A 13,921-nucleotide genomic window follows, 5' to 3' on the forward strand; every position below is an offset into this window, starting at 1 on the left:
AATCGCCTGTCCCGCCCCGGATCCGGCGTGGATCCACCGTCGCCGTCTGCGGCTGCTCTGGATCTTGGGAGTCCTGCCGCTACCCGATGCAGGTGGAGTGTTGCGCCGCCGGATGCCCGTGCCTCCTACTCCGACGACCCGCTGCTTCACGGAGCCCGGACGTGCGAACCACCCCGTCTCCATGGATCCACCGGATCAGGGATCCTCTGCTTCCCCCCAGCCTGTAAGCCCATTCCTCCCCCCCGATCCTCTGGCAGCCAATCTGCCATGGCCGCCCCTTCCCAAACCACGGCGTCGCCCCTTCCCAGGTCGTCGCCACGCCACCCATCCGCATGCCGCTGCCGCGCACCTGCCCCTGAGCACCATGGGCGTCAACCACCTCTGTCCCTCCGCCGCCTCGTGACCTTCTTCTACTCCATGGTGGCCGGATCCACAACCCCCCGGCCCTGGTGACCTCCTGCTGTGCCGCCGCGACCGGATCCAGTCGTCCTCCTGTCGGTGCACCCCATCCAGACCCCGGCACCTCCCATCCCTCCAGCACCTTCGACCTGCACCTTGGACCGCAGCACCACCCCTCTCCCCCGTTGAGGTCACCGTGGCCCTTTCCTCCCCGCTGTTCATTCCGTTGAGGCGTCGCGTGATGCAGTACGCATCGTTGTGGCGATGCGGTGCGGTTTCGGCAGCTGGAAGTTTTTTTGGTTTGTTCTTTGTGTTTGAAATTGATTTTTGGTTCATGTGCTGCCGAGCGCAGCACCTAGGCTTCCCTCAATTTATTTTCATGTGCAGTTCGCTTTGAAAACGGAGAAGGTGTCTGGTGAGGCCTGCGCGGACGAGATGCTCCCGACCTCGCCTCCTCCGACCATTCCCATCCTCCCTGAATTTGGCTGTGCACGCAGGCTGTAGCGCATAGCAGGATCGAGGATTCCCTTCCTCCACCTGGGACAGGCGCACCGCACCTTCGTATTCTTCGGCAGGCCCCGTTTGTGGGTAACAGCTCGCTTCTCGCGCTGCTGCAGCTTGCGGTTCTGTAGGCGTGCAGTGCAGAAGGTTTGACACCCCGTGGTTGTGCAGGTTTGGTGCCCATGGACATGCAGTTATTTTTGGGGGGTATGCAGGTTTCAAAATTGCAGTGTGGTTTGACACCCCGTGGTTGTTTTGTTGAACATGGCACTGAAGTTCGTTATGTTCATTTTGTTGAAAATGGCACTTTTTTGCCATATGCAGTTAAAAAATATTAAATGCAGTACACTTGCTTCATCTCATCAGTGAGGGCGTGTTAAATTAAAAAAAATAAGATAATGCAGTACACTTGCTTCGTCTCATCAGTGAGGGCGTGTTAAATTAAAAATAATAAGAAAAGACAGAAGATAGTAGTGAAGTTCACTAGCCTCAACCGGGCAAAAAAAGAATTGTTTGAAAAAACATGTAGTTCGAAAAAGTCATGCCATCCACTTTGATTCATATCACAGTTTACTTTCCCTTGACGTTCAATGCACTCGCCTTATAGCAAGAAGGCAATAATGAAAAATCGAGCAAAAAGGCAATAACGAAAAATCGAGTTCATTCCCCTATAACAATATTGCAGTGTGGCTGACTGTTGGATGCAGTGCAGTTTTCTAGGGTAGTGTCGCGGCTCACTTTCGACAACGACGCGGTTCACTTACTCCCAATTGTCAAGTGCATAATTTTTCACGGAAAACAACAACAAAAATAGTGAAGAGGTTCACTTCTAAATAGTGTTGGGGTTCACTTACGCCCGATGTGAAGTGCACTCTACTTTCTCGTCCTTGAAAAAAATACGTTTGAATAAAAGAAACCATGCAGTTCTCTTACCCGTCTGATGCAGTGCGGTGTTCGTCCGATGCAGTGCGGTTTTCAGTCGGATGAAGTACCCACGTCGATTTGGGTGTCGCGAAAAACAGAGTGTCCGCATTTCGGTAAATCTAAAACTGCTCTTAAACCGTAAGGAATTAGAGAGAGTGTTCTACATGAAAAAGTTGCGTCTCGTCGATATCTTTCCAACGGCGTATCGTTTGAATCATTCCGACCAGCGGTTTGTAAAAATTTCACAAAAAACAGCATCTGCCACTCGTCGTCCGCCACACGTTTTTCAAAATTAACTTAAAACCGTAAGGAATCACAAAAACATTACAACAAATGAAAGTTGCGCCTCGTTCATAGCTTTTCAATGACGTATTACACGCCTCGTTTCGACAAACGGTTAAAAAACTAGAGCGAAAACAGTACCGAAAATTTGAAAAAATTTGAAAAACAGAATTCCGCGATTTAGTAAATTCAAAACTGCTCTTAAACCGTAATGAATTATAGAAAGATTTATATATGAAAAAGATGCGCCTCGACGATATCTATCCAACGGCGTATCATTTGCTTCATTCCGACAATCGGTTTAGAAAAAAACGTGAAAAAACGCTCGCTGCCACTCGTCATCCGCCGCACTATTTTCAAAACTGCTCTTAAACCGTGTGGAATCTCGAAAAGTGTTCAACATGTCGAAGTTGCGCCTAATCCATAGCTTTTCAATGGTATATTACACGCCTCATTCCGATAAACGGTTAAAAAATTAGAGCGAAAACAGTACCGAAAAAACACGGCGTGCAATTTTTTTCGACACGAAGTTCACTAGTCTCTATTGCAGTGCTCGTCGTCAAAATGATGCAGTGCGCTTCTGTTGAGCGTGCAGTGCCGAAGTTGTGTGCAGAATAGTTATTCTGCTAATATTAGCAGAATAGACCGGCTACATATATATATATATATATATATATATATATATATATATATATATATATATATATATATATATATTTCGGAATTTAGGAAAAAGTGAATATATGAATAATTTAAAAAACAAAATAGAAAAGAACGATGAAGGCCTGTGGTACATGCTGGGTTGGCCATTCTAGGGCTGCGACGCAAGACATCGCTGTCAGCGCCCAGGTTGCCACCAATGTGATTTCCTTACATATTGGCACAATAGTTGGAGATATACTGGATGCAGATGAACATGGAAGTTCAATAAGTAAGGCCCAATAAAAGTCACTCTCTTAATTTATCTAAAATCCCAACTATTTTTTTGACAAAAAAATTCCAACTATAATATGAATGGCGGTTTGTAAAACAATAAGTTAAGAAGGGAACGATTTATATGCCATAAACCATCATAAGTTGCCAAAAGAATTGGGACTAAATAAATAGGTTGTCGGATCGAAACAACACACGCCCACCGTCCACGTACCTTTGGAAAACCCTCCGCGCATCCCCGCGCGTGGTAGAAGAAGAAGGCGGCCATGGCAGCGGCTCTAATCCCGATCGGCGTCGCTGGGTCAAGTAAGAGCGCGCCAGCACCGCAAGAGGGCGGCACCCCATGGCCGGACCTCCCGCCAGAGTTGCTGCGGCTGGTGGTCCTGCGCGTGCCATCCCACGCCGATCGTGTCCGCCTCCGCGCCGTGTGCCGGCCGTGGCACTCCGCGGCAAGCGACCTGCCCCCGCTGCTGCCATGGCTCGCCCTCCGCGACGGCACTTTCCTCAGCCTCCCCGATGGCGTTGTCCACCGCCTGCCCGCCATCCCAGCCAATGTAGCCAGCCGTGTCTCCACCGGCGGCATGCTCTTCCTCGTGCACGACGACGGCGGCTGCTCCCTCATGAACCCTCTCACCGGGGAGACGACCCCGCAACACGTCGACCACGACATCCTCTGGTTTCAGATGACAAGATTGAATCCCCTCTACCTCGTCCAGTACAACATCCGCAAGATTGTGGTTTCCGACAACATGTTCGTCGTTTCAAGCAGGAACTACTCCCGATTGCACATCTATGCCCGTGGGCCGCAGCCGCAAGCAGGCTCCACTAAGCTAGATCCTTTGATTCCCGATGACATGGCACTTTTCCAAGGGAAGCTCTACATGCTCATTGGTCGGACTTCGCCGGATGCGCAACACATCACTCATCATCGGGAGCTCCATGTCGTGGACTTGCGGCCGGGCCTGCAGCACGACGAGCACCAACCATCCGTCCAATGCTGCATACCAGGCACCACAACAGATTGCTGGTCGTCCGGCATCTACAAGCGCTACTACTACTTGGTCGTGTCCGATGACCGGCTGCTCATGGTTGAACGGGAGATCGAAGTGGACCGCGTCTCTAATAAACGAATCCGGACTCGGTGGCTCAAGGTCTTCGAGGCAATGGACCTGGACTTGGACTGCGGCCATGGACGTTGGAGGAAGGTTGATAGGTTGAAGGGGCATGCTCTTTTTGTCAGCCTAGAATGCTCTTTCTCGCTTCCAGCTTCTGTTGATGGCTGTGCGGTTGGAGTTGGAGCTCAGGAAGACTGCGTCTACTTTGTAAGAGAGCTTAAGCTCAGCACTCACCCTACATGTCTGACAAAGGCCGAGGACGATCATCTCTGTTGCGGCGTGTACAATATCAGACACCAGACCCTGGCGCCATTACCGACAGAGATGCTGGCCAAGACAGCGGTATCACATGCCAGTTCATGGTCCTTGACCTGGTTCCCTTTGCCCCCCGACTGATTAGTAATTCACTGGTAAACATGCACGTGCATTGCAACGGGAGAAGAAAATGACATTTTCAAATTTACTGAAAATTGTATGTATTTGCAAAACACAAAAGATCAACTATAAACAAATGATCAAAGAATAAATGGGTTTTCTATAGATCAATGTAAGTTTCTGAAGGAGGTTATATACATGTTGTTAGAGACTTGAGAGGAAGATCTGTGAGAATCTGACGCTTCCATGTTGCCTCTCAGAAACTTCGATTGGATCCTGAGAACTCCTGTTTAGGGAAGGTTAATTGTTGGCTTCTTCTTTTCTCCCATTTCATCGTGTGTTCGAGCTTTTCTTCAGTACCTGACTGCAGGGAGAAACCAAGATATGTGCTTGAACTATTAATTTAAGTCCTTTCTACCAGTGCGATCATCTATGTGCTTTCCAGTTTCCTTGTGCATTGCTGGTGACACTACCGGACTCGCAGACTATGCCTACGGCCCAGGGCCGTCGGCATAGGTCCTTTGCCGTCGGCATAGATCTATGCCTACGGCTGCCGTCGGCATAGCCCCGTCGGCGTAGATCACGTCAGTGTAGATGTGTCAGACCGTCGGCGTAGTATAGCCGTCGGCATAGGTGCATATGCCGACGGCCGTGGGACAGTCGTCGGCATAGTTTAGCCGTCGGCATTGTTTTTCGTCTGACGGCAATGGACGGCGCCGTCAAAAGCGCTGGCGATTCAGGGGACGACACGTGGCACAGGTATGCCGACGGCTTGGCCGTCGGCATAGTTAGAAATCTATGCTGACGGCACCTGTGCCACGTGTCGTCCCCTGGCTTCTCCTGGCGGCAGGGCTATGCCTACGGCAAAGCCGTCGTCATAGATCCATCTATGCCGACGGCTTTGCCGTAGGCATAGCTCTGCCACGTGGCGCGTCCTGGTAACTCCTGGGCTTATATATGCCGACGGCTTTGCCGTAGGCATATTTTTATTCCTGTTTTTTCTTTTTCAATTCATTTGACAGCATTTCAAAGCAGAATAATATGGAATTATGCAGAAATATGACAGTTCATCATCATCATTTAAACATAGTCAAGTTCATCATCTAAAGATCATCATCGGTGAAAGTTAATGAACATAAAAGTAGTGCAAGACATGGAACATCATAAAAGTTGAAACATGAAAGGCATGGCATGACGGCCGCATGCACGGAATCATCATTGACGTCAAGCAAGACCACCTCCGCCAAGTCCACCACCACCAAGTCCACCTCCGCCAAAACCACCACCACCACCAAGTCCACCTCCACCAAAACCACCACCACCAAGTCCACATCCGCCAAAACCACCACCGCGACCACCATCACTCTGCCAGATTGGAGTGACCGGGGTCGACGGAGCAGGAGTCAAGCCACCGGTCCCCTACATGTTTGAGAGAAGATTCTAACGGTAAATATGACATGATAGTGTTGAATGAACGAGAACTAGTTTGTCAGTAGTTAGGCAAATGTACTAACCGGACTATCACCGCCTAGTACCACCCATTCCTCGAACGTGGGAATGTGTGGGGCGTCTCCCGCAGGTGGTGGTGGGGATCCAACTTGTGGTGGCTCCGTGCGGTTAGTCCAAGATGCCAACATAGCCTGGATGTTAGTTAAACAAGCAAACTAGAAAGTCAGAAGGAATGAAAGTGCAAATTTGAGCTTCGTTTTAAGATGGCAAAACTAACCGCCATCACTTGACGGTTGTAATCATCGTTTGCCTTCACTCGTTGCAAGTACTCCCACACCTCAATATGCCTATGCTCGAGAAAGGCCTGATATGCCTACAAAATTGAGGTTGTTTCTAAGTGGGCAGTGCTGAAAATGAACTAAGAAAGATAGAGACAAAGAAGATAAGGGGAAGTACTTACAGCATGCTGGCAGACTAAGGGAGGCTGCGAACGCCCCGTACTCTCTAACGGGCTCGGGTTGGTAGCTCGAAGCCGTGTGTACGAGATCGACAGAGTGATCAAGCCATCGAAACACGGATACCGGCCATGGGACTTACCCTGGATGGCCACCATCGCCGTGTCGTCGATCTGAGACTGGGCGACCTCAGGAACGGGAACATCCGGATGCAACTTCTGATAGTTTTGAGTGTAAGACTCCATGTGCTGCTCGGTGTTGCCGTAGTACTGGCTCTCACCGTCCTTGCGATCACTCCGCTCGCGGGCCAGCTTCCACGACTCCATGTCTGAGAACGGCATCTGCAACTTGTCCTCCTGCAACGTCAAACAGAAGTGAGCCATACATAAGAACATGACGGTAAAGAAGAACAAAAATGCATCATGCATATAGATATACCTTCATGGCCTTGAAGCCCTAGTGGTTCCTGTTTCCTTCGCCGTGTGTCCCGTCTTTTCCACAGTTAGCCCGGGCCTTGATGCTCTTGGCAGCAAACTCTGCATCGTCACCGACCCACCTATCCACCAAACTCGCCCATCCGGCATGCCTTCCATAGCACCAACGAGGAACAACCTATGCAAATTTTGGAAGCATGATATTTGAGCACGAAACATATAGTTGACTGCTTGAAACAATGAAAAGTCAGTAATAGTTACCATCATGAACTGCTCCCTGCTAATGGTAAGTTTTTGCTTCTGTGCTTGAGTTTTGGTCATCTTTTGTTGCAGGTAGATGTGGTAGTACTGCGAGACGGCAACCCAACGCACCTCGTACTGCAACTGACGAGCTTTCTTCTTCGTAGCCGCAAGTAAGACCACGTCGGCTCTGGCCTTGTGCTCGTCAAGAACTCTATAGAGTTGTTGCAATCATGCATAAACCAGAAGCAAACAAGGCATGAGTTGAGTGATTCAATGATAAACTATGAACGGAACTGAAGACAAGTGATTCAGAAGAGAACTTACCCAAAATTTGGTGATCACGGCCTTAGCGGCCGTCCCGTACTCCTTGTTGCTGCAAGCCTCGTAGTGGGCCCAGCTTGTGGCCAAAACACATAGCTGCGGGTCCCTGTCTGGTCGCGGGCAGAATAGGCCAGGACAAAACTCCTTCAACAGGACAGTGATAAGGCCGTTTGGTTTACGGCCCTTTCCGCGAAGGATCCAGTTACTGCAAAAGAATCAAAGGATTGCCATGTGTACAATAAGAAAATGTTGTCATGTGTTGAAAATATGATTTAGATGCACATACTCTGTCCCCGCAGGTTCAGTGAGCCACTTGTGCGCCTCAATAGAAGGTGGTGTAGGTACTCCGGCAGTACCACGCAGCCACCCCTGTGGAGCACCCGGTGGCAAGTCACCCCACAACTCGGGGTCAACCTCCCCTCCACCCTCCTCGCCCTCCTCCTCACCCTCCTCCTCGGCCTCCTCCTCCTCGACCTCCTCCTCCTCGGCCTCCTCCTCCTCACCCTCCTCCTCCTTGCCATCAGGAACATACTCCTCCTCCTCAGACTCAGAAGCTGCCTCAGCATAGGAGGGCATCGAAGAAGACCCTCCTATTTCGGACACGGCCCGGAGTTTTTTGGCCCGGCTGCCTCTCCCCCCACCTCCTCGTCCTCTAGGGGCTCTCCCCCCACCCCCTCCTCCTCTAGGGTCTTCTACCCCGACCCCTCCACCTCCCTGTGAGGTGCCATCCTCGCGTAGTCGGGAGGGAACCTTGTGGGCTCGTCCACTCCGAGTAAGTCCTCCTTTGAGTTTACTGAGGAAATTGGCGCCGCTGGACTTGCACATGATTAGCAAACCTGCATTGAGAAGAGAATAAACAATTAGTAAGGATATAAAAAACAAGCATACAGGAAAGACATTAATAACAGAAGAGCACATTAAGCATACTATTGTAATGGTCATTAAAATAACTTACATTTTCTAGAACCCATATGAATCATCACTATTGTAATCTATTTGTCGACCGGTCTCATCATCACTATCCCGCATATCTTCTTCGTTGTCTGACGGAGGTGGAGGCTCTTCCTCATCATCAGGGTCAGCGTCTTCATTTAACTTTTCAAGCATAATTATGTCTCTTTGATTCACAACTGCCTCACCATCAATCTGTGCACTGTCATCGTTTGGGTCCAGGTCAACATAACCCAAGTCATCATCCTCCTTGTTTCGGACCACGTCATCATGTTCCTCTTGAAAGAACACTCCCTCGTATGTCATGGGGTTTTAGGAGGGGCCGTGCCGCGGATCGGTGACGTGGCACCTATGCCGACGGCTGCCGTCGGCATACCTACGCCGCGGATCAGTGACGTGGCATGCGGAGATATGCCGACGGCCGCCCGTCCCGACCATCGGCATAGGGTTGACGGCGTTAGCCGCTAGTCACGGGCGGGGTCGCCGGGCCCACAGGTATGCCGACGGCTGCTGTCGTCATGTCTGCATCTACAGCGACGGCCGTTCTGTGCCGACGGCTGCCGACGGCTGCCGTCGGCATAGCTCTGTGTAACACGACGGTCAGGATAGGCTGACAGCCAGGTCTGGGCTATCGGCATAGCTCAAACTAGGCCGACGGCAGCCGTAGGCATAGGTTTGGCCGTCGGGGTAGGACCATTTTCCGGTAGTGTGAACAACTTAATGTTATGTTTCTTTTTCTTTTTAGACTTCATACTTTAGCTGCAGTATCAGGTATCTAAAATAGTTAGTGTATAGTATATAGGCCACAAGTACAAGAATCCAGCTGTTTCATTATAACTGTAGCACCTACTCCAAATAGTGATACTGAATGATGGAAATACCTTCTCAAATACTGAATGCATCTAGTTTTAGGTTTTTTAATAGTTAATTGCCCTGACTAAAATAAGGATTGTGACATTGGTTATAGTTTCGTGGCAACTTAATGACGGGCTGCAATTACGAATCCAAAATTCATATTAGTGCTAGAGCACAATCGCTGTGCACACAGTACAGGAAACAATTGGCATATACACGATACAGAAGAAATTAGAAGTATATAGTACACGGGCACAATCAACATGCAGAGGTCGTGGACTTTGAAGAAATCTGCAACATATCAAAGGAGAGAGAAGAGAGGGATGTGAGAGATCACCCACACTACTTGAAAAATTGCCGTTACTGAGTTCTTTTGTATTTGCCGAGTACGAAAACATGGGATCATGGCAATAGACATCTAAGCCGAGTACAGGTCTCGGCACACACTAGGACACGACACATGGGAAGTTCCACCGAGCCCCGCTGGCTATACACTCGGCAAACATAAAAGGCACTCGGCTTATGCACAGTATGCCGAGAGCCCTGTAGAAGGCACCCGGCAAAGAGGAGCCACGTGGCATGGCTTTTTGTAGCTGACGTCCCTGTGATGGTGGGCAGTTTTTGCCGAGACCCCCGATGAAAGGTACTTGGCAATCTGTGTAGTATTTAAACCGGCCAAACCCTAGCGGCCGCTCCCATTCTACACTCGATCGTGGGCAGGCCGCTGCTCGTCCCCATATGGTTCCGTCGCCGCCCGACCCTTCTCTCCGCCGGCGGGCCTATACATTCCCACCGGCCGCCGCCGTGTGAGCCGACCGGTCGGATCCGGTGTCAACCGAGTCCGCTCGCACCCTCCATGGTCATTGATCAAGTTTCTTTTGCCCCCAAGCTAACCTTACATTGGTAGTTATATGCAATGCAGTGAGTAATTAGAATTGGGGAGCATGTATACTCCCTCCATACATATACATAGGACCTAATGTGTTTTTAAAGACTGTCGTTGACTATTGATAAGATTAATAGTCTATGAGATGCATAATTTGCCGGTATGCTTTGTGTAACTTGCATGTAGTATATTACTATTGCTCTAATATGTAGTCAAAGTTAGCCTCGAAAAATGCATTAGGTCCTATATATATGAATAGAGGGAGTATGTCCGATGCCTCTAACTAATGGTCAAGATAAACTCTTCTCTTTTGCCGGACATTAACTTTAGGTAGGATCAGTTGTGGGCTCGTGGTCTCGTATGATTTTCTAAATAAAATAGTAGTATTATCAAAGAACAGATTTCCTTTTCCAAGAAATTGATACGTACGCATGAGCTAGCCATGCTTCTGCTTCACATAAACTGAGAGCCGTTTATTGAAAGGTTAAGAGTGTCAAAGTGCAAGAGTGTAAGTTTTCTTTTCTTGGGGGAAGCAAAGAGAGTGCAAGGTACGGTGACCTACTAAGATTGGACAATCAGAGACTCATGTGCTTTTGATTATTATTATTTTTAGTAGGAGGATGACCCCGGCCTTTGCATCTTGACGATGCATGCAACCATTTTATTAATTATTCACAAAGACCTTATAAAGTAATACATTAGTAAGTTTGAAACCACCATCTTGACAACATCTGTCGCTACTTCTATCCACTCGATGAAGGGATACCGATAGTCTGAGCCAAATACCAAGCAGACCTCGCACCAAATCCTAACATCTAAAGCCGGAGACCCCAACCAAGCCGCATTTCTAGGTATGGGGCACACACCGCTCTGGCGCACTCTAAGAAGTCGTCGCCGCCGTCTTCCACCGATCCATCTGCAGAGCAGGTACTGACGTATCGATTGCCAGGCATGCCGCTGATGCCACCACGGCGCCAGACAACGCCACCTCCCTACGCACGTCCATCATCACTCTTCCGTCGCCGAGACCCTGCTACGCCACGCCTCCGAGACTCCACATCATTGATGCGTGACATGAAACGCCGCTCCACCGCTGAAACGGTCCACTAGTCCCTCGAGCCAATGCACACATCCAAGAATGATGCCTCCAAGGAGGGAATGTGCTTTTGATGTTCACTGCCTACCTACTATCATGCAGCGCATCCACCCCTCTGGAAGATAATACATTTCTGTTTATTCATTTGCAGAGGCAGAGTTTACCCTGTCTCTAAAGTTTTGCTATTAAGAAGGCCGAGGGCGAAGCCGGTGACCCAGTCGAGATCTGAATTTCTACAACCAAAGTTCAGTGCATGGTTTTCTCTGAATGTTGGCCTGCCAATTTGTATTGTGTTGCGGACATCAGAGGATTGTATGGAGGCCATTTGTGCCAACGGATTACTACATTTTTATGTTAGATTTGAATCCTTTTGAATGAAATGACTACAAAATCTCTATGACAACCTATGACAAATCTTTTTTTCTTTTTCCAAATAAAATTCAGTATATTCCTCCAGGGAATCTTTTTTTGCTACCTATGATAAACTATGAGTCTGTGCTCGCTTACAAAGTACAGGAACTCTTCCCGAGCTCCCGATCCAGCCACACGGCCATCAATATAATGGAGAGTTACTAGAAGCAGTATAGGCAGACAATCTCAACCTTCCTCCAAGGTCCATCACCAGTAGTCTAGGCAAACAATCTCAACCTTCCTTCAAGGTCCGTGACCACTGCCTCTGCCATTCATGTCTAGGTCCGTTGTCTCAAAGACCTCGAGCCGGCGCTTCCCGATGGGTTCAAAAGAGATGAGCTGCAGTTCAATCTCCGGCTCAACCACGAGCGGTCGATCCCCAGACACGGCCTAGCTAGTAGAAATATAGCACTTGTAGGCACCCGTCAACCAAGTAGCAATTCTAGCATATACTCCTTAAAACATCTTATATTTGTTTACAGAGGGAGTAATAAATAATCCCTCTGTAAACTAATATAAGACATTTTAGATCACTAGAGTTAGTAATTTTGTTTCATTTATGTGAAAGCAAGACCATGCAGCCAACCAACCAAAGTATTAAATCTTCCAAATTTTGTTTACAAAGTTAACTCTGACACAAAATTAATATCAGAGAACTTGCCACCGTAAGGAAAACCTTGGTCAACGACTTTTCAGGCACAAACCTGCTTGTACCGTTCCAACGCATGCATCCTTCATGGCCTTGCCTCCCGATAAAAACCGTTATTCTTTCTTACACCAAGGATGAAACCCCCATTCTCGTCCGATCTCCCCGAACTTCTCATAGACGCCATGAGCTACGTGTTTATCAAAACCAGCGGCTGCCAGTAGCTTCAGTCCGATGAGATCTGCCTCCATCTCATTCCTATATGGTATACAATTAAAACACACATGAGACCCGGCCGGTATATAGAACCTGTAACATGAAATATACGTGGGTACATGGAGAAACTAGGATTGGCAAACCAGCTAGCTAGCTAGCTAGTTTCAATGTCCATAAAAGTATTAATGTTCCTTTTTGCAATAATAAAAGAAGATAGAGAATGTAATTGCTTCTTCCGGGTGCGGAAGGTTAATTAACAGTTTTGTTAAAGCACATCTAGATGTGCCTTAAATATTGCACATCTAAATCCTATGCCATTGATTTTATGTGAAGATTCATGCTAGAGTTTTCATTAGTCTTTTTTCTTTTTCTTTCTAGTTAAATTGACACTTAGATGTGCAATAACTAGAGCACATCTAGATATGCCCTAGACACAATAATTAATTATAATACCTTTGCACGGCTAGTAGGTCACATATCGGAGGAATGATCCTTGAAACCTCCATGTAATGCTTTGCAACAACGTGTCCAGCCTACAAAAGAAGGCATCAATGCAATGAATTCCGTCCTCGCTTGCTTGATGATGACCAAAAACGAGGCGATAAATAAAAACCTATACCTCATGCGCAATAAGGGCGGCGATTTCAGCGTCCGTCTTTAGGCAGTCGAGCAATCCCGTGTGGATCACAATCTTACCATTGGGGAAGCTGTACGCCTTAACTCTGGCATTATTGACGACGATCACCTCCCAGTCAAGGTCATCAAGATGTCTCGTCTGCGGCCACACCAGCGTACCGTCTTGTCCGCGGGGGCTGTTGGTGGGGAAGACGTCGTTGACACTACGGATGATATCAGAGGCGATGCGGCGGACACGGACGGTGTTGGGGTCAGACGGGCCAAGGATGGCGTGCCCGCGTTTCTTTTTGATCTTGTCGAAGAACATGTTCCCAAACTTGGGGTGAACCGACGGAGGGAGGAAGACCCAGTGGACGCGGTTGGTGTAGGGCACCTTCTCGCGGTGGCAGGTGCCGAAAAAGAACAACGCGGCGCCAGAGAAGAGGAGCCCTGCTTGTTTAGTGCCTGATGATGGAGGAGCTGCCGGGGTATGCGTGGTGTTGCTGCAATGTCGGCGGGCGATCTGGAGCCAGGAGAAGGCGGAGCGCGAGTTCCTCAGGAAGTTCATGCTGGCGGCTGCGGCGTCGTTTGATCAATCCAGGGATACGCCGGCGGGTGTGGCGGTGCGCCGTTTGATGAGACGAGAGGCCAAGCCGTACGAAGTATATATTCCCGAATTTACCCTATGGGTTTTGCATGCGTACGTGCCAAGTAATATTGGGCTGTTGCACGTGCGTCCTACGGCCTACAAGGGATATTGTTGCATGTTTCTTGTGCCTCGTCCCGACAACTCTCAATTTTTTTGCGGGGAGCA

At 48.7% G+C, this 13,921-nt stretch overlaps 1 protein-coding gene and 1 long non-coding RNA gene across 2 annotated transcripts; one reads left to right on the top strand and one right to left on the bottom strand.

The window, feature by feature from the left end:
* The first annotated feature begins 6 nt into the window (after positions 1-6).
* Positions 7-1,262, top strand: LOC119324325. The gene is made up of 2 exons (XR_005156869.1): positions 7-698; positions 787-1,262. It is a non-coding gene; the product is annotated as an uncharacterized LOC119324325 (long non-coding RNA).
* Positions 1,263-12,382: 11,120 nt separating this feature from the next.
* Positions 12,383-13,675, bottom strand: LOC119320583 (mitochondrial metalloendopeptidase OMA1-like). The gene is made up of 3 exons (XM_037594625.1): positions 13,112-13,675; positions 12,946-13,025; positions 12,383-12,534 (listed from the first exon to the last, which is right to left on the bottom strand). The coding sequence occupies exons 1-3, from the start codon at positions 13,673-13,675 to the stop codon at positions 12,393-12,395; spliced, it is 786 nt and encodes a 261-aa protein (XP_037450522.1). The 3' UTR covers positions 12,383-12,392.
* Between the last annotated feature and the right edge of the window lie 246 nt (positions 13,676-13,921).

Source organism: Triticum dicoccoides, chromosome 6B, assembly GCF_002162155.2.
Source record: "Triticum dicoccoides isolate Atlit2015 ecotype Zavitan chromosome 6B, WEW_v2.0, whole genome shotgun sequence".
NCBI lineage: Eukaryota > Viridiplantae > Streptophyta > Magnoliopsida > Poales > Poaceae > Triticum > Triticum dicoccoides.

Bases quoted from the DNA above. Each gene is read 5' to 3' on its own strand.
- LOC119320583 (XM_037594625.1), bottom strand. From the start codon at position 13,675: ATGAACTTCCTGAGGAACTCGCGCTCCGCCTTCTCCTGGCTCCAGATC. The intron at 13,026-13,111 runs GTATAGGTTTTT...CTTCTTTTGTAG, and splicing joins CCGCCCTTATTGCGCATGAG to GCTGGACACGTTGTTGCAAA. The intron at 12,535-12,945 runs GTATTATAATTA...TATACCATATAG, and splicing joins GACCTACTAGCCGTGCAAAG to GAATGAGATGGAGGCAGATC.